Source organism: Alligator mississippiensis, chromosome 7, assembly GCF_030867095.1.
Source record: "Alligator mississippiensis isolate rAllMis1 chromosome 7, rAllMis1, whole genome shotgun sequence".
Taxonomy (NCBI): domain Eukaryota; kingdom Metazoa; phylum Chordata; order Crocodylia; family Alligatoridae; genus Alligator; species Alligator mississippiensis.
The window spans coordinates 37476772-37497831 of NC_081830.1; the positions used below are offsets into that span (position 1 = coordinate 37476772).

At 45.1% G+C, this 21060-nt stretch overlaps 1 protein-coding gene across 2 annotated transcripts in view; it reads right to left on the bottom strand.

Moving 5' to 3' along the window:
• SEPTIN2 (septin 2) overlaps positions 1-21060 on the bottom strand; it is a 38157-nt gene that overhangs the window by 12267 nt on the left and 4830 nt on the right. For both annotated transcript variants that reach the window (XM_019499836.2, XM_019499837.2), the window contains exons 3-9: positions 20874-20994; positions 17479-17565; positions 15058-15181; positions 11789-11923; positions 11194-11311; positions 4927-5028; positions 3926-4071 (exon numbers count right to left, since the gene is read on the bottom strand). In XM_019499836.2, the coding sequence (XP_019355381.1) occupies positions 3926-4071; positions 4927-5028; positions 11194-11311; positions 11789-11923; positions 15058-15181; positions 17479-17565; positions 20874-20994 (833 nt within the window). The remainder of the gene's footprint in view (positions 1-3925; positions 4072-4926; positions 5029-11193; positions 11312-11788; positions 11924-15057; positions 15182-17478; positions 17566-20873; positions 20995-21060) is intronic.

Sequence of the window (21060 nt, forward strand, 5' to 3'; positions counted from 1 at the left end):
ATAATTTGTATGCGTCATTTGAGCTTAACGTATTTATTATGCAACGGTATTACATACTAGAACCTCTAGGCAAGTCATTCCTTCCAGAGTTTTTAAAAGAACTATCACCTCATGCATCCTTCCAATAAAACTACTAGTTTATGAAAATTAAAATTTTATCAAGGAATTTAGGGAGAATCTCTGCATAATCCTACTTGTGGGACTGCCTACAATAAATGATCAAAATGCCTGTGGCACAAAGCAGAGGCTCCTTAATTCCTACAATGAAGAATATGCACTGCACACACCACTTTAAGACAACTGTAATTATAAAATGGGGGTAGCAATTCTGAGGCACTTGATCCACTAATCTGTACAGGGATTTCGCCTCTCCTTGAAGACTATAAAATTTAACAATGGGATGGATGACCTTAGTTCTCCTCCTTCCTTTCCTATTTTAAGAAGCTCTAGCCTAACTTTAAAGTTTCCAAGGCTGTATTCTACTGCAGAAATGTTACTAATTTCAAACTTGAGTACACATTTGTAAGACTAATGATTTGTATACTGCTATTAAGCACACACTTAGCAAATTTGCAGATTGGGTGGAGTTGCAGATATTCCAGAGTAGAGCCAAGATCCAGAATGACCTGAATAGACTGGGGATACAGTTTGCAATCAACTAGATTAAATTCAACAAGGACAAATGCAGAGTTCTGCACTTAGGATGGAATATCTAATCATTCCCCAGTTTATATTTGTGCATACAATATATATTTGTATTCACAAATATAGACTGGGGAATGATTAGCTAGGCTTCAATACTGCACAGAAGGATTTAGGAATTACAATTTTTGTTTGTCTGTGGTTTTTTTGCAACAAAAGCCACAAGCATATTAGGTTGTATTAGGAGTGTCATATGAAAATCAAAGAAAGTGATTCTTCAGCTCTACTTAGTATTTGTGATACCTCACTTGGAGTACTGTGTCCAGTTTTGGGCCTCACAATTCAAGAAAGATGTGGACAGACTAAAAAGAGTCCAGTGGAGAGGGACAAAAATGATTAGAGGCCTGGGAGGCAAATCTTATGAGGAAAGGCTGAAAGAACTAAGGCTGAGTCTGGAGAAGAGAAGACTGAAGGGGGATTTGATAGCTATCTAAAGGGCAATTATAGAGAGGATGGAGATGGGCTTATCTGTGGCCACAGGGGACAGGACTAAGAGCAATAGCCTCCAGTTAGAGCAAGGCAAATTTAGGCTGGAGATTAGGAGTAATGTTCCAACTATGAGGTTAGTCAAGCACTGGAACAAGCTACCTAGAGAAGTTATGGAATCTCCATCCCTGGAAACTTTCTAAATTAGGTTAGATGGACACTTGGTTGGGATGGTTTAATCAGGGATAACCCTGCCTTGAGCAGGGGGCTGGTCTAGATGCTCTTGTGAAGTCCCTTCCATCCCTATTTTCCTGTGTCCGAAGTGCCTTGGATCAAACTTGAAAGAATTAGTGAAATAATGTCTCCTCATTTTTAAGTCAAACCAGAAAGATCTGAGAAGAGTTTCTTTGCTTAGCATCCCTGTATGATCAGAAGTCTGTACAACCAGATGTGCATAACAGTGAAGGAGGGATAACTATATAAATGTGTATCAAAAAAGTTGACAATTCTTGCAATAACACTCAGCTGGCAAAAAGCGGCACCTCCACAGAATAAAAGTCCAGAAGCATGGGGCCGTGAGCACAAATGCACTGAAAGCCAAGTTGCTGCCTTGCATCTTTCTTGTTTGATATTTTGACAATTCAGTTGCCAAGTATGGCAATATCCATAATGAAGCTACCTTATTAGCATCACTTTGCCTTGGCTGTATGGTAGAGTTATATTGATATAATCCAAGATGCAATTTTAAATTAATGCTAATACCTGCATGAACACTTATTCACTTTAAATGTAAGCAGAGGTGCAACAATACATTGGTTCAATATTGGATTGGCACTGATATAAAGAAAGTTGACTGTACTGGAAATAGGCTTTTTTTGCCCAATGTGGCCGATAATTTGGCTGATAAATGCCCGTGCATGCGCGCAGCCGGAGTGCAGCATGTAGGCAGCGAGGAGTACAGCTTGGCATCTTAGACAGCTGAGTCTAGCTGTTAAGTCTGTTGTGGAGGAAGGAGAAAGGGGAGGGAAGGCGGATCAAAGCCCTCTGCAGTGAGGGAGGGAGTGGGGCTGGGGCAGGTGCTGCACTGCCAGTGCGGGGCAGGGGATGGAGCAGCGGCTTGTTCGGGGGGTGGCTACTGCCGCTGTGTGCACCCCAAGACGGCATGGGGGGCACATGCCCCTGGATGTGTGAAGGGTGGGCTGCTGCCATGGGCTGGGGGCTGTGTTGGGCTCTTCCCGGCAGGGGCTGGGCTGCACTTGGGCCAGGACAGATGGTGGAACTGGGAAAGAAGGGTTGAGGGTGGGGTGGCACTACAGTGAATTCTGGGATAGCTGCAGCTCCCCTGTAACACTCCTCCCAGAACCGCTGCTGCCCGCCCCTAGCACATCCCAGCCCAGCCCCCGCTGCCAGGAAGAGCCTGGTGCCATCCCCCAGTGCCCAGTCCATGCCTCCAGTGGCAGCTCGCCCCACAGAGATCCAGGGACACATGCCCCTCCGTGCCCTCCCAGGGTGCGTGCAACAGTGGGAGCCACCGGCAACCCCTGGACAAGCTGTGGCTCTGTCCTGCGCCCTGCCCTGTCCCGGCTGGACAATTCCTGTCCCAGCCCCTGCCCCACTCCCTCCCTCACTGCAGGGCCTCAAATCTGTATCCCCTATGCTCCTTCCCTTCCCCTGCCCCTTCCATCACAACAGACTTACAGCCAGACACTGCTCTACAAGCTGCTGGGCTGCATATTGGAAATCGGACTGGTATCAGCCGATATGCTTCCTTAAAAATTGGCTAACGGTATCAGCCCCAAAAATCTATCAGTGCACCCCTAAATTTAAGTTCACTGGGCATCATAGAATCATATGACAGGATTAACATTTAACAGGACTAAGCCTGATAGGAGTAATCATAGATATTAAAGGCTGGAAGGGACCTCGAAAGATCAAGTCCAACCCCTGTGCTCTGGGCAGGAATACTGCTGAGATCAAATGATCCCTTGAAGGCTTCCAGAGGAGACTGGACAGACACCTGGCTGGGAATGTTTAAAGCTGAATCAATAACCCCATTGTTTTACCAAAATAAGGAAGTGTCTTTATAGTTGTTTGCTTCTATCTAAATACATCAGTTTCAAAGTCAATTTAAGTTACGTTGATGATGAAACAACCTTTCCATAAAGACCAGGCCTCAGACATACCTTCAGAGCATACACCAATAGTTAGTGTTGACCTTAAGCCAATACATGCTGAGACAGCTCAAACTCTGGTGGCAATCCAGCCCAAACTTGAAAGCTTTGTCGAACTGCAGCAGTACAAGCCCAGGTTTCCCTATCTTTAACTTCCAGATCTGTCTACACTCCACTTCTGCCCATTAACTAGAGACAAGTTGTCAATAGACTGATGCCTAAAAGGGACAGTATTTCATAAAATGGACAAAAATGCCCACAGCTCTGGTATGGACAGTAAGATATAATGACACAAGGAAGGATGGCTGCATGGGCCAGACCAGCTGAGGGCAACCACAATGTCAACTCTAAATACCAGCACAGACAACCCTGAAAAGCAAGTGCAAATCTTGACTGACGTTATAAGGATGCTCCTTTCAAAGACTGCTGAGTCATAAAGCACCAAAGAAAAAGCTATTAATTTTTTTTTGTAGAGTTAAGCCCTGCATAGATATTATAACAGCATTTTTAATATACAGGAAGGTTTGCTCTACTTCCTTGAGAGTCCTAGCACTTTAACAAAAGTATTCCAGTATTAGCTCATGTCTTATAAAAGCAAGTAAGTTTAAGGATATGCAGTCACTTACATTAGCATGGTTCTCAGCTTCAAGAAGTCATTATGTTCAGGGTTCTCCACTTCAACTACCCCCCAAGGGTAGAGACGACCTCTAACTTTTTTACCTTTGGCTTCAATCAACTGATTTGATCCCACTACACAAAATGGAATACTGGTCTGAAAATTGAGAGTTACTGAGAATGAGTGAACTAGGACCAAACTGCATCCAAGAATAATTTAAATGTTTGCAAGCAATGTAAGAAGAGACTACATAAAAGCTTATTGCTATTTCATCTCTAGTTTTCAACCTATTTTCCAGAGGATGGTAAATATCATTATTTTCATTTTCTACATGGGCAAACTTAGGCACAGAGGTAACATACCTTAGGGTGAGGATGCACTTTACTTTACTACAGCGTAACTTACTATGGAGTAAAATCCAGGGTAAGCAGCAGACTCAAACTAGCTCTTCCAAATCTAACTCTCCACAGGAGGGTGTTATTATAGGGCAGGGTCACTAGGGAGAAGAGTAGCTTATCTGCATTTGATCAAACACCTGCCTCAGCAGACATGGACTAGGGGAGCAGATATACAAGTTCTACTTGGTAACACTCTCAAATAGTAAAGTTTTACACATTTTAAAAGGTAACTTTACCCAGGACTCAAGTGATTTGTTACATAGTACAGCTGTGCATCCTGCATCCATTTTACTTCTACTATACAGTTAAGGTGGTGGGTGGTGGGAGTGGTGACAGGCTGGATGCCAAGTGGCAGGGGTGGGGAGAAAGTTGCCATGGCAAGTGGCAGAGCAGTGGCAGCGCAATGTCTGTGCAGCCCTGCTCTTGCCCTTGTCCTGGCCTGGCCCTGCTCCTGCGAGACAGTGGCACGGGGTGGTGGCGCTCCATCCCTGCCCGAACCCTATGTACCCCCTGGGACCTTTTAAAGTACCCCCAGGGGTATGCATGTGACAACCCCCGTGATAAACAATTCCCAGCTTGCATGTTTTTCTCACATCTATTTATGTATTTTTACCTTTAGAAGTCTGGTCTGTTCTTTAAAATCCTCATCCTCATCTGACTCTGCATCAGGCAAGTGGTAAATCTTGATACCATGTTCCTCAATTTCATCCAGAATCTGAAACAGAATACAAGATGAGAAAAAAAAAAAAAAAAAAATGTACCTGGCAAGGAAGTTCTTTAATTTTGAGTGAAAGTAACTCATAGATAGGCAAGACATTTTCTGAGGAAGCTTGGATTTTCTTTTTTAATAATTAAAAATTACTGGTTTGATTTTTGCATTTAAAATTGCTCTCACACTGTCATATTAAACACCCAGCTACTCCCCTCCCCTTTATATTTGGGACAGGCTGGACAATACTGTTTCTCCCTATTCTACCATCTTACTATTTTCAAAAGTCTACTTTCTGTTTTGGGCAACCCAGGTTTTAAAGTGTCATATTCAATACTTCTCCCTCTGACAAGCTTCAATTTATTGTTGTTTCCAATGAAATTTCCTTGTGATTTGGCTCCTGTTTTGTTTTGGAAAACTTCTCTCCAAGTAAGGAGGCAAAGAACAAAAATCCATGCTGCATAGGCAGCCAGCAAAGTAAGGGACATATGTTTTGGACTTGGTAGATAACCAAATGCAAGTTAAAATAAATTGTTTATCTAGACACCTTAAAAGCATGTTTAAACTTATTTCTGTTCCTATGAAAGTGATAGTCAATCAATGCTTATAAACAAGATTGAGGATTTGTTTTATAGGAAAATGGCAATATCCAGGAGCAAAAGAGGGAATGAGGTGGGGAGGGGGACCTGTTTGGTGATGCAGTTGCACTCACCTTTGATTCCTGCTCTATTCCTAGCGTAAACAAAGTGTCAGGGGCAGCCACATTTCTCTTCAGGCAGAGGTGGGGGAGTCAATCAACTTCATGGCATAGTACCTACTTGATTCTTGCTAGTCTCTTCACTCCACAGTGTACAACTTTTGGTCTTTAATCAAGATAGCCTTTCTTCTACAATTATCCTGTCCACTATCTATTCCTAGTAATGTTCCTCTGCTCACACCCAAGGGAAAAAAAAGTGTGTCACTACCAGGTATCTGTGTTTTCCGTTTCGCATGGGAAAACGGAGAAAACCATGGATTTCCTGTTTTTAGCAGAGAAATCATGGTTTTTCTCTTTTAGCAGAAACCTGCAGATTTCCCTGCTTTTGCAAAGAGCTCAGCAGGCTGGCAGAGTTCCAGCCTGCAAGAGCTGTTTGCAAAATGGGCGGGAAAGCCCCAACCCTGCCCCGAGGGGCAGAGGGAGAGAGTGGAAAGGGTGGGTCCTGACACTTGCACTTACTCACTCGTCTTGCTGCAGGTAAGTCAGGCTTGGGGGATGTGGGGCAGGGGGGAAGCTGGCTAGGGGCTGAGGGAGGTTTGCGGCTGGCCAGGCACTCCAGCCGGGAGGGGGTTTAGAGCCTCCCTGTTCCTGGCCAGAGTGCTCAGCCAGCTGCAAACCCCCACCGCTCCCAGCTAGCTGCAAATCTCCCCACTCCTTCAGCCCCCAGCCAGCTTGGGCAATCCCTGGCCCCGCGGTGCAGATTGCCCAAACTGACTAGGGGCTGAGGGAGTGGGGAGGTTTGCATCCAGCCAGAAGGAGGCAGGGTTTGCAGCCTCCCCCGCTCCCTCAGGCCCCAGCCAGCTTGGGCACTCCCTGGCCAGGCACTCCAGTTTGCAGCTGGCTGGGAGCAGCAAGGGTCTGCAACCGGCCGAGCACTCTGACCAGGAGTGGGCAGGCTGCAACCCACCCCGGCCAGAGTGCCTGGCTGGTTACAAACCTCCCTGCTGCCCCTCAGCCCCCAGCCAGCTTGGGCGCTTTCTGGACAGAAGGGGTGGGTGGGGGGTTGCAGCCTGCCAGGCACTCCGGCTGGGAGTGGGGAGGCTGAAAACCCTGCTAGGCACTTGGGCCAGGGGAGGCAGAGTGCCCGGCAGCTGCAAACCCTGAGTCACAAACGCTGCGCTCTCTATCCTGCTGCCCTCCCCCAGGCCCTCTGGAGCGCAGCATGTGCAACTGGTGCGGCAGGGCACAGCAGGCCAAACACAAAAGCTGCCTACCGTTGCAAGCTCCGTGCTGCCCTGACCACACTTCCTCTGTGTGCATGGGGGCAGCACACACCTGCCCTGCCCCCACCCCCACATAGATCTGGGGGGTGTGAGCCTCCCTGGTCCCTGGAAGTGCACGATGCCACTGGGAGCCAGCCCTGCCAGAGCCTGCAGCGGGCAGCAGCGAGGGGCAGCCGGTTCGTGCTCGTGCTGTAGCAGCTGCTGCCTTCCATTAGGGGCAGGGGGCTGCAGACCTGGGTCCCTGGTCCCATAGCCCTGACAGCTGGGGACCCCCTCAAGCATGGCTGGGGGGCAGGGTGGGGGGAAGGGAGGGACACCAACAGGTCTGTTGGGGGCATTTAATTTTAACCATGGATTTTGGGATTTTTAAATCAGAGAATTTGTGATATTTTATCAAGGAAAACCACGGTCCCTGGTACACACCCGCACTGGGTGGCTTTATTCTTAGGGGATTCAAACCCACAACAAATCAGAGACAGGGAGGGAAGGGGCAGGGCTGAAGATAAGCTGAACTGTATGGGGGTGCAACAATGAGAGGCAGGAGGAAGTTGCAAAGGTGAAGTAAACAGGTAAGTTATTGCAGTGATTTTTCCTGGGTTATTCATTGCAGCAAATGGTGGCTGCTGTGGGAGGCATAAATGCAGGCATGGGCAGACCTAGAAGGGTTGAACTCCTCAGATATGGGTGCTGTAAGCAGCTGAAGCAAGTCCTTCTTGGAGCCCAGCTGTTTGTTTCTGTATGTTGAGGGTGGAGGACAGTGGAAGCCAGCTATGGGCATGCTGCTGGGAGGTAGGGCAGCAGTTACAACTATGCTCCCACTTACCTTGTGGTTGGGGATCATGGGGGGTGGGGAAAATTTCTGGGAAGGTTCTGAGGGGGAAGAGGCTCGTAGATATGGTGAAGGGCTGGAAGGGAGGCCAAAGGCACCAAGGGGCTTTCAGGGGAATAGGGGCCTGCGTAGTAGAGGGGTGTGGACTAAGGAGAAGCTGGGTTATCATGGAGTTGAGGGGCGTGAGCAGGGTTGGAAGCTAAAGGAACTGTAGCTGAGGGACTGCAAATGTGGTCTGGGTGCTCAGGGGGAGGGCTCAGTGGGGTGATGAGGGGTCAGGGAGGCTGGTGTATGATGGGGATCGGTCTCTGCAGGGTGCAGTGTGTTCATGGGGGCAGTGTGGGGACAGGGTAAGACTCAGTGGAGTATGAGGGAGAAGGGTGGGGTTTGATGTGGCTTGGGGCATGATGGGCTAGAACTGAGCTGGGAGTGGTGGTGGGGGAGGGGAGGACCTGTAGAATAACAAGGGACACCCTGGACCTGGGGGGGGGGGATTTGAGGGGGCAAGAACAATGCATAAAAGGCAGTGAGGAGCATTTTGGGGCCAAGTCATGGAGTAGACCCATGGGGGAGGGTGCAGGGAATAGTTCTGTTCATAGTGAAGAATGGGGGTAACATCTGGCACCAAATGACTGGCTCATCCTGAAGGTAGTATCTAGCTCTCCCCTAAAGCCTGTTATAATTGTTTTTCCTTGAATCTTAAACTGAATAATGTTATGCTAGGAGCCTAGCATATTAAACTTCTTGTTTCTTTTTAATGGGAAAAATGTATTGTGTTACGTGATGATGCACCACCATCTGTATCACCCTCCTCCTTTCAAAATACTAAATTCTACCCCCCCCATGACAATATCAACAGGTTAAGTTAACCATGTTTACTTTTAAATACTGTGCATTTTTAAGGTCAATTTTTAAGAATTTTAAGAAGGAAAAAAATTGTATAATTCAAAATTTTTGAAAAACCAAAGAATTTATTTTAAACAGAACTCAGAACTATTTACTGTTCCCAACATTAAGAGCAAGATTAATTATTCAGACAGAGGAGAAAGCACAGTGTAAGAGCAACAACTACTGTTGAATTTCACTATTTTTGCACCTCTCAACAAAAAATTTAAGTTTACAAAATTTCAGCAGCACCTATACAGAATGCAAAAGAAATTGAAAGTAGTTACAACCTCCACCCCCTCCCAAAAACAACAACAACTTGGAAACAGAAAGAGAAAGGTGTTTAAATTTATGACTGCACCCACAGAACATCCTAACACGGTAAATACATTAACTTTATAATGCTTGGTAAAATTGGCTACTGGTTAATTTATGCTCAGTAAATCAAGTATTTAAGCTTTTCAATACTGGGATAATCCAGAATTGTGTCTAGGATAGGGTAGGATAGATAAAATAAAACTTAGAATGAGCAAGAAAAAAAAAAAAAAAAAAAAAAAAAGGACAAACCACATAAATTTCAGAATAAACTACAAAATAGCTACTGAGAGTCAGATGCTTTCCTCTCCAGTGATAATGCAGGTCTCCTACTTCAATGAGACAGAATTTATTTAGAGCTAATTAATTCTTCCAGCATGCAACTTGTTTAGTCAATCCACAAAAACACAGAAAATCTTTTTACCAAGTTAATATTTATATAGTCAATCTAAGGGTTACTGAAAATATTTAAAAGCAGTGATTCTCAACCAGGGTTCTGCGAAATCCTGAGGTGCCTTGAGATCTTTTCAAGGCTGCTATGGAGTGCCAGGCAATGTTAGCTCTGGTAGGTGTACAAACATGATTTACGTGATAAACCCAGAGATTTCAAAGAGGACGTCACAGCATCAAAAACATTCTGACATACTACAGTTTTTCTAAGTTCTCTGCAATGGAAGAATTGCTCTAATGTTTTGGTAGTCAAAAAAAAAAGAGTGAAAACTAAGAGGGGTGCCTCAAGTCTATCAAGAGGTACCTCAAATCTAAAGAGGTTGAGAACCACTGTGTGGCAATCGTCCTTTGGTGCCTGCCACTTTAAGGGCTGGAGCAGGCAGCCGACAGGTGCCTGATTAAGGCAGCTATTTTCAAACAAAGGTCAACCAGGCAGATGCAGCAGTTAGCTGCTTGCAGCCGAGGGAGCAGCACCATCTAGCTCCCTGGCGCCATGGAACATCCTGGAGGTAAGGGAAGGAGCTATGGGGATGTTTTGGAGACTCCTGGTCCCAGACATGACCTAAAACTGCACCCTGCCGGGGAACGGAGGCCTGGTGGGACTGCCGGTGGTGCAGCAGCCCCACTCAAATACCAGGACTGCTTACCTCCCTGGTGAAAGGCATGTTGAGGCACCTTAATAACCCCAGCCCTCACAGCACTGCAGGTAAGGGGGCCAGGCACGACTATGGCCACTTGAACCCGCAGGGGTGAAAGACCTCAGAGGCCCCAGGGAGGGGATAGTTGTGTATGCCCAGAGAGGGGGCGGTAGTGAAGGCCCTGACAGGAGTTGAGTAGAGCTGAGGGTCAGCCTGAAGGGCAGCCCAAGGGGGTGTGCTGATTAAGGCCATGGGATGGCCAGAAGGGCAGCAAATAGGTCAACCCCGATGAGATAGAGTTGTAGGGTGTGAGAAGCCCGGTGAGGGGCTAGGGTGGAGTTAGCCCTCTATTTGGTGAATCAGCTGGCCACTACCCAGGTGAGGGTTGTGGGAGAGGCCCAAAAGACTGCATATGTCACTAACTGAGGTGTAACTTGGATAAGCCTGATGGCCTACAGGGCCGCTCAAGGGACTAGGGCAGAGTGAAGGGAGCACAGTATCGTGCAGTGGGCAAGAGACCCTGTGAGAGAGGGTGGAGTGCAAGAGGCCCCAGTGAGATGGGGGCGGTATGAGTGTGTAAGTGAATGAGACCTGACATATGACTAAGGCTGGGAGCATAGTGACATACTAGATGCCACCTGCAAGGCATGGGCCATGGTGTAGGGATGGTACAGAGCTGTGGACAGCCTTGGCATTGGGGCATGTAATGGACAGCCTCCCACATTTACCACCAACTCATTGTTATGGCAAAGTCGTGGCAGGTAAGACTGGGTGGACTGCCCTAAACAGACAGGCAGGTGGGCCAACTTGAAACTCAGCCCTGAGCTTGCCGCGTCACACTCTGGTTTAAAGGATAATTCTTCAATTAAGTAAACGGTCAGAGACTCCCCATATAGCAAAGGCTGCGTAGGCTTCCTGGAAAAACTTTTAAGTCCTGTTGAGTTATGTCTGTACAATATTACTGGAGAGTACTTTTTCGGCTGGGACATGACAAAAATATGCCTCCTTGCTTATTTGTACCCCAGTGACTGAAAATAATTTTTATACTTCCCTACAAGCAAAATTTGTACTTACCCTTCTTTTCAGTCTTTCCCGTTCCTTCAAGGTAAGCGTATCGGCTTTTGCAATTACAGGTACAATATTCACCTTGTTGTGTATGGCTTTCATGAATTCAACATCCAAGGGCTTAAGTCTAAAAATAAAATTGAAAATGTTTCAAGAATTTAAATGCCAATGTATTTTCAGCAGGGTTGGGGTACTGTTGTAGTTATGGTCCAAGAAGTGTCTGAAGCAAGGATTTTTGTGAGAAAAGGCACAAAAGTTTGTCCAACATCTCTCCCAACTATGCAGTTGGCCCAAGAACAGAAATCACAATGACTTTTCACACAGAGGAACACAGAAATGATCTCAAAAGGGGGGGGGGGAAGGGTGGTGTTTGTTTTTTTTAAAAAAGCACTTTTTGCAAAAAATTACAATTTTACACTCACCATCCAGAAATATCCTCAACCCCCTCCCCCCTTCCAAGGTAAATTCATCACTTAAAAAACTGGTAGTGTTCTAGACTATACGTAACCCATCCGGCCTCATCTTGAAAACAGTTAGCAGCATGAATGAAGCCCAATCCCTTGTGAAGCAAAAAGAATTCTAAAAAGGGCCCAGAAATACCTACCCATGACCAAATGGTGAAATGAAGTAAAAACAGCAATGGACACGGTTATCTATAATATGCCGTCTGTTCAGGCCACTCTCATCATGCAGATACCGCTCAAATTGGTCATCAATATAGGCGATGATAGTCTTAAAACTGAAAAAAATGTGGATTAATATAAATAGCTATGTTCATCATTTAGACATTCACTCCACAAATAATGAAGAGCGGGCTCTAGGGATTTTTTTTCCAATGATGTCAAATGAATTCCAAACCACACTGTAAACAGCAGAAACTCAACTATCACAGAATAACACTGGTGCAGTGAAAATAATATGAATTAACAAAATTGAATAAAGTAACTGGATAACCTTTCAGAACAGAAAAGGATACACAGTAATACATTAGGCAAATCAGACTTTCCAGAATAAATGCTTTATGTAAAACAATAAGTATAACATAATCAATTACTTCTTTATTCCTGTAGTGAATTTCTTCACAGGTCTAAATTACACAAATACTCTAATTTAAAATGCTGTACCACAATTTAGACAAAAAAATCCAAGACACTCTTGACAGTATGTAAGGAGATGTGATGAACTTATACAAGAGATCTGGGAATTAATTTAATTCCTTAGCAGATCTGTTACAGTATGAAGTTGGGTCTGAATGAACCAGTTAGTTTGATAAGCAATACCACAACCTGCTTAATATAGAAGGAAAGAATGTTTCTCCTGTTGTATTTTTGCCAATAGAAAAATATCACACCTTGAATAGAGCAGATATTTGTCTGTATGTGAGTAGAAAGAACAGAAGAAATACTAACAGTTAGGGCTGTGAGAAATTTCAGCACCCATTTCATTTCAGAGGTGTTTCGGGCCGTTTCAGTGCCAAAACACTGAATCCGAAACAAAATGGAAGGTTCTGAAATGTTTTAGAGAATTTCGGAGCGGAGCTTGCAGGGAAACAAAAACTAAGAGTGGGGGGAGGACTTCTCTCATATTGATATCTAGCTCCTGGTTCGATTCCCCAGCTCTCTGATCATTTCTCCAGCTCTTCCCAGGGGGCACGGGGCCCCGATCTGCATATGGGGTTTCAGCAGGCTGCCACTGCAGGCTGGGGCCAGCAGCAGCTGCTTGGTGCAGCCTGCGCCAAGTGCTGAGAAGCCTGCTGAAACCTGGTGCGCAGATCCAAGGGCATTGAACTGGGGGCTGGGCAATCCCTGCCATGCAGTCTGGCTCTGTAGGGAGCAGAGATCCACACCAGGGTCTCCTCAATGCCGCTGCCTACCCCACACAGCCCCACTTCGCTGCGGAGCTGAGTCATGTGGCAGGGACCAGCAGGCTTGCTTGCCGCCCTGTGCTGCTTCCTTGCCCCGCAACCCAGCGTGACAGGGATCAGAGATCTGCGCGGGGGTCTCCTCACCTGCACGTAGGGCAGCGGCCCCCCCCCAGACAAGCAACCCATGGTCCTGTTCTGCTCCCCACTGGGGCCCTGCAGCCTCCGGCCCCAAGCCCTGCGTGGCTGGGTAGGGCTGTGCAAAGCTTCCCTTGTAGCCCGTCTAAAACAGATTAGGCCAAAATAAAACAGGATAGTGATCTGAAACGCCTAAACGAATCGCTGTCCTCCAGAACAGCCGAATCTGAAACCGAATCGAAACACAGCCATTTTGTACAGTCCCACTAACAGTGTGCATACACACTACACATTTCAAAATCTTGGCATAAATAGCCACGATGGAAACAATTCAACTGGAGAGTAAAACTGCTAGCAGAGCCGTCCCTAGGGGTGTGCTGGGCCCAGGGCATATCAGTCTGTGTGGGGCCAGGCGAGGAGGGGTAGGGGAGGGTATGGTGAGCAGCTGGAGGAGCAGCCGGAGCCAGCAGAGCAGGGGGTGGTGGCGGCAAGTGGCCACAGCTGGTAGAGATGGGGGGTGTGGCAAGAAGCCAAAGCTGGTGGTACTTGGCAGGGGCAGCGTGTGGTGGCTGCAGCAGGGCCTGTATGGAACTGCCTGCAGGGCCCCCCAAAGCACAGGGTTCAGGGAAGTTGCCCCGATTTGCCACCCCCTAGGGACAGCCCTGATTGCTAGTGCCTATTAAAAGTTTAAGAAACTCATATTTTGGACAAACGTTATCTCCAACAACTTTATTTCTGTGGAAACTTTAAGTTTCCTAACAATACAAATTGTTCAGATTCTACTTGCTTACTTCAAATTTAAGATTGCATCTGAATCTCAAGACAGCTCTGAACTAACATTCCACCTGCTTTTAACGTGAGTATCATGTATGCTCAAAGACTCCAGATACAGTGTCTGCCCTTCCATATGGACCTTCTCTTGTCTTCCCAAGCTGTCTTTTATTCTCCTAAGAAAACTGATCCATACATGTACAATTTCTCTCTTATTTCTGTGATGGTAACAGAGGGGATACTAGCTATTTCGCATAATTTTCTTATCTGCATATGAAACATTCTTCATCCATTATGCTTTCGGTACAAAAGGAATGTCTTTTGGCCAAATTCTCCCTTTGCAAGAAACCATATATACTTAAAATATACAACAGAATATGAATTGGTTGTAGTACACCAAATTTATAGCATCCTGATCTGACACAAAAGATAACTTGTGGTAAGCCAAAGATAAAGTTCAGAGACACTTCAAGTTATTTTACTTTTAAAAATACCTTAAATGTGAGAAATGCAAATATTCTTTCCATAAGTATTTATTTTTATCTTTTAATGCATCTTATAATGATTGTAAGGGAGTTGGTTATTGTTCTTTCAAGAATACACAATTTATTCTGAAATAATAAGGCATTAGTTTCCCCACTAGCTTCCTCCATGAACACACTTATATTCTGGAATGTGTCATATTCTGAATTAGTTTAATACCAGAAAATGCTTAACCTAAATCAGGAACAGCTTCCATGTATAGATACTTTTGTGATTTGGAGTATTCAGAAAGAATATGTAAAAATTATAAGCTTTTAAAACATGGACACCCAAACAAAAATTGTTTCAAGTAATAAAGCAAACCTCTCTCTAAAAATTGTATCTCAAATTATAGTTCCTATAACATACAATCTGCCCTTTAGGCAGTAAAGAAATCACACTGTACAAGTGCCACTAATGGTATGCCAATTATAAGTTTACATTACCCTATGCAAGGCAGCTACAGCACATTGAGACTAACGATTTAAGTCTTGATCAGAGAATAAGAATGAACTTTTTTTAAATTGAGAAGGGATATAGATCACCTTCTCTGTAGGTCAGCATATATGTCAGGTACATACCAGTCCCGACAATTGATGGCATCACCATATCCTGGTGTGTCCACAACTGTCAAACGAAGCTTTACTCCCCTCTCTTCAATTTCAACTGTTGAGGCTTCAATCTGCACAGTTCTTTCTATTTTCTCTAGAAGAGAAGAACTAGATCTTAAAAAAAGAGTCTTATAAATTTATTATTTTCTGAGACAAGATCAGGAATAATCCACAACTGGACTTGAGTACAAGGTAAGTGTTAAGATAGCTTTCTTAGGGCCATGCAATGTCAGAAGGAGAGTCAAACACGTCTAGAATTTTCTAGAGAAATGACAGAGGTACACATGAGGGTTTATCCCATTTTTGTAAATCAGTTGCAGAAAACCAAGCAACAGGGGCTGGGTAAGATCATAAGCAGAGAGGAAGGCCTTGAGGGACAATACATAGTACCTTGAGGGACAATATTCTTCCTTATATGGAAGTTCCTTCTCTAATATTGGAAGAAAGCGATAGACTGCATCCTCTGACATGGTGAGCTAATGAAAATGAGTCACTCAACAAGAATTGGAAGTGTGCATCTAGGAGCATGGACGAAAATATTCCCATGGAGAAAAGAAAAACAGAAAATGTCTTTCAAAAGCATCAAATTTCTGGAGTAGAAGAGTAGCATAGATGTGCCAAATGAGAATGCAATTCAGATAGCATCATCCTAATCAGTGGAAGCATGAGCAGAAAAAACAAACAAACATTAGCATCATGTTTATCAAATGAAAGAAACCAGGGTGTAAAACAGGGGTGGGCAATTATCTCGGCTGAAAGAAAACTTAACGAGTTTTGGTGAGCTGCAGAGAACCACACACGTAGAATCTTTCAGAAGATATCATTTTAACAAACTATCAATAAAAAACAAATCATATTCTAAAAATCAAACAGCTACTATAACATATTTTAATATTATTTAAAAAAAAATAGTTTTTGTCTTATTTCTGGTTTTTTTGAGTGATTTTTTTGAGTGATTGCATAATAGCTCAAAATAAAGTTTTACTCTTACATACTGTGCGTGTGTGGGGGGTGAGGGGTGGGCATGTGGCAGGGCGTAGAGCACACTACATATCAGGAGCTGGTCAGCGGTGTGGGAGGGAGAGAGGTTAGGGGGTGCTTGCAGCAGACCTCGCCTGAGCAGGGTGCAAGTACGGTTGACCCCCTGCCTCCCCTCAATCTGGCCCGAGGCTGCCCTGTGGTACTCCGCATGGGGCCGAGACCTGCCTGCTCCTGCCCAGAGAAGCTCACACTGCGCTCCCACCCAAACCCACCTTGTACCCACCCCCCCATCAATGTCCCAGCCCCATCTAGCATGCACAGCTTCCCAGCAGGGCTGTTCCCAGTATGGCTGCAGTCACTCTTGGCTTCCCCTACCTCCAGCAGCTCCTCCTCCTTTTCCTCCTGCTCCTACTGCAGGCAGTGCAGGGAAGCAGCAGCAGCCATGGGGATGTGTGCTAGGCACCACATGCCCAGCCAGGCAGGGGTGAAGCTGCAGCTGGGCAGCTCCTGCCCCAGCGCATGGGGCTCCAGCTCCAAGCAGCCTTCCACACGCTTGACTGTCACAGGTGGCTGCTCATCATCCTGGGCTGACAGAGTGGGTGGAAGACGTCCAGGAACTGGAGTTGGAGCCGTGCATGCTGGGGCAGGAGCCACCCAGTGGTAGCTTCCCTAACCCTGGCTGGGCATGTGGTGTCTGGCACATGTACCCCCAAGGCTTCCCTGTAATGCCTATCTACAGCGGCACAGCAGGGACAAAGGGAGCTGAGCAATACCGGGACAGCTGCAGCCACACCAGAACCAGACCCACTGGGAAGCTGTACATGCTGGCCGGGGTTGGGGTGGTGCTGTTTGGTGAGTGTGGGATAGGTGTGGGCAGGAGCGGGCAGGGCTCAGCCCCATGCAGAGTGCTATGGAGGCAACCAGGTTGGATACAATCAATTGTCAGGTGCCTGCTGGAGGACCAGAGCCAATCAGTTGGCAGGCAGAATCCGGCCTGTGGGCCGTATTTTCCCCACCCTGGTATAAGCCCAAAGGCAAAATGTATTTATGTTTAGAGGGCCCATAAATAGGGTAGTATGCAAAATTTACCATTGATTTTTTTTTAAAAAGCCCACTGCATCATGTGTCATAGTGACATTTTTTCCAAGACAGCTGGGCAGAGTTTCTGGTACTGATTAATATCATTCCTAACTTGAGCTGACTGACAGGAGCAAGGTGCTCATACCCGCTGTGAAACGCACTACTTCCCTCCTCCTCTGATTAATGAGCAACTGGGCCTCTCCCACTGCAGACAGATTAAGAGGTATTTGAAGTATTCCACTCACAGATGATACCAGCATTCAACAAGATCTAGAAATACATAACCATTCAACTCAGAAGACAAGTTAAAAGATTAAAGTATCTATTTACCAGCTGCTCCTGGGATTATCCTTTCTGGATAGAGATCTGTCAAGAATAGGCTGTTTATTAGCGTAGATTTTCCCAATCCAGATTCACCTATGATACAATATTAAAGACATGCTGATCATAAACATTTTCTACATAATTAACCTTTCAGAATGGATATACAAAACCTGATTAACATTTCTCTAACAAACAAACCTTTCAAGTTTTGGCTTAAACTGACATATAGTGGTACCTTATATTTTGAACTTAAACTGAACTCCTGCTTTGTTTAGCATGAACAATAGCTTATCTCAATTTTTAGTGCACAAACTCAGAGTAAGACTTGCCATTTGAATATTTTCAAATAAATCTGATAATCGATTTGAGTTCTAATTAACTTAATACAGTCATTAAAAAGTATGTATTCAGAGCTGTCATTTTGCACATTCCTCTAGTTTACAAACAACAACTGTAGCAAGTAAAAAATGTACACAGTGAAAGTATATGGTCTATCTGGGACTATATCAGTAATTTACACCCCCTCCCCCCCCCAAAATATCATAGCTGAACCTTTGTTCAGGACAGCAAGCAAACAGAGAAGCTTACCTATCTCTTGTTACTTTAAAGAGAACACAACCATTTGGTGTATGCGACAGGAATATATATATATTTGCATCTGAAGCCAAGGGCTCCTAGCTGCGTACGTACATTTGTAGTTTGGGGTAGGGGTGCACTGATAAAGATTTTCTTGGCTGAAACCGATAGCCAATTATTAACCAGCCATACTGGCCGATACCGATCCAATAACCAATATTAACTGCAGGTTGAGTCTTGTTGGGCCAGTCCAGGCAGCGCTAGTCCTAGTCCTGTCTACAGCATTCAGCACCTTTTACAGTGCCTGCACTGGCCCCAGTCTGCATCACACCAGTGTCCAGGATGCTGAGGCATCTGCTCCACTCCAGCCCATCCCAGTCTGCCAGTGACGGGATGGGGGGGTGTATCTGGGGTCACCTTGACTCACCTGAGGGAACCCACACATCCTGGGGCCCTGGCCAGCAGGCATAGCTGTCAGAGAATATTATCGGCTACAATGGCCAAAAAAAGCCAATAATGTAAATTTCACTTTTATCAGTGCCAGTCTGATAGGTAATCAATATACCAGTGCACCTCTAGTTTGGGGCATTGGTGGGAGGAGAGGGGGAAATCTTTACTAGTGAAATGCTACTTAACCAAAGATCAGGACCCTGTGAAACTACTCTGTCCCTGAAGCAGTGAGATACTTGATATTAATACTTTCAGCTGCTTTACTGAAGATCCTGTTCTCTGGTTAAATGAAGGTTCCCCAAGCTTCAATTTGTCAAGTGCAACACCACTGAGCAAGTAGCATACTACTCCAGCAACATCATACTTGGCTCTCCCTGTCAAGCTGAGTTTTAAATTATCTTAACTGTATACAACACTGGAGTCTCTCTTGGATAACATGTTGCCTGTGATCCATGGGTTGGGAACCACACAAATGATCAGTTATTTGAAACAGTTTAAAAAAATTGAAACACTGAAAAACTGGCGAGTTGGTAATCTGGGTCACCAGGTCCCCCCTGCATTGTATAACAAGCATCACCAATTTAACAAATGTGACATGCAAATATGAAAACAAACATGGAAAATTGCAACCAAAGTAAAAAACCAACAGGCTATTTTAAAAAATTATTTATGTGGCCATGTCTAATGGAAAAAAAGTATGATCAGTTTAAAAATACCAGATTTAGGAGTAAAGCTCTAACTAACGTAAGGGATCTACACCTGAATTATCTGAACAGTTTCAGAGAAAAAGAAATCATAATTATAACAGGTGGAATCTAGTCCTGTTTGAATGTCACAAACGCTACTACACAAAAGCCAAATCGGCATTCCTTGCCTACACTAATTTTCACAATTGCCATTACACCAGTTTTTGGCCACAGATTACTGAATTTGGAGCTAATCAAAAAGAAAGATGCATTTACAGTCTAGGTGTTGAAAATTTTAACATTATGGGTCAATGAGCACAAAGCTTCCTTAAAAGGATTAGACAATGAAGGCAATAAAAATATCTGTATTTCATCAATCAAATGATTTTTCTACACTAAGAAAACTTGGACACATAATAGTGGAAGAGCTAATGTAAATAGGGAGAATTATCTTGCCAGTATAGGCACATTTATCCTTTTTTTCTAGCTTCTTGGAAGTTGAGAAATTTGACATTAGACTTCAGAGAATAGAATTAGCTCACTGCATTAAATTTAGGGGTGCACCAATACAGATTTTTGGGGCCAATGCCGATAGCCAATTTTTAAGGAGGCATATCGGCTGATACTAATCCGATTTCTGATATGCAGCTCTTCAGCTTGAAAAGCTGCATCCAGGTGGTAAGTCTGGTGTGACGGAAGAGGAGGGAAGGGGTGTGGGGTGCAGATCAAGGCTCCTCTGTGAGGAAGGGAATGGAGCTGGGGTTGAGGCAGCTGCTGACCAGCCAGGGAGGGGAGGGGCACGGGACAGAGCCACAAGAGGCTTGTCCAGAGGGTGAGGCATGTGCTCCCGGATCTGCCATGGTGTGGGGCAGGCGTGGGACAGAGGTGCGGCTCGTCGAGGGGGAGGGGCAGGGTGGCTTGGTTTACACCCTTGCACGTGGCTCATCCGGTGCTCATCTGGCAGTTTCTGCAGCTGGTCCAGGAAAGCATGTGCCCCTAGATTAGCCCAGCCAGGAGGAGCCCAGGCCCAGCCCGCCCCACCCCACATAGATCCAGGGGTGCACAACGACCTCCTCTCGCACCGTACAAATGGTGGGAGCCACCAGATGAGCACTGGACACACTGCACGCAGTGGTGGGAGCTGCCCCTCCCCAACAAACTATAATTCTGTTCAGCACCTGCCCCGGCCCCTGCTGGGCAGCCTCTGCCCCAACCCTACAGCCTCCCTCAGCATGGGGGCCTTGATCATCCCTATGGGGAGATCCCTTTTCATCTGTCAATTGTAAGTATTTATTACCAACAACAATTTGAGAGAACTATTTGCTTTCAAACGGTTCTGCTGGGCTGCTCATTAGAACCACCTCTGCTGTTTGTAAACTGAACAGCGAGATAATGCATTGAATCCTACAATCATTTGTAGAATCACTTTTTTGTAGAAGCCTGTTTTAAGGTTAAAATCCCATTAGCTCAAAAGTTCTAGATATATTCGGATTTATTACTTGTATGGAAGAAAAGCAACTGGGCGGACAGTTGTAACATGATCACTTAATATTACATATGAAAAATGAGGTAAGGTATACCCAAAGACATAAGACTACAGGGGGTACAGAACAGGTTGTATTCATACACTTGATTTTTTGTAATTAAATATTTGTTACAAGAAAGAGACTATAAAATATGTTCTCTTACCAACTACCATGAGAGTAAACTCAAAGCCCTTTTTCACAGACTTCCGATGAACCTGGTTGGGAAGGTTTGCAAATCCAACATAACCAGGAGTTTCTGGATTGGTAAACTGGGCAGGCTGTTGCTAAATAAAATGAAGAAGATTATATAGATCCTGTAGGTTGAAATAGCAGAAGACAGCTAAAGGTTG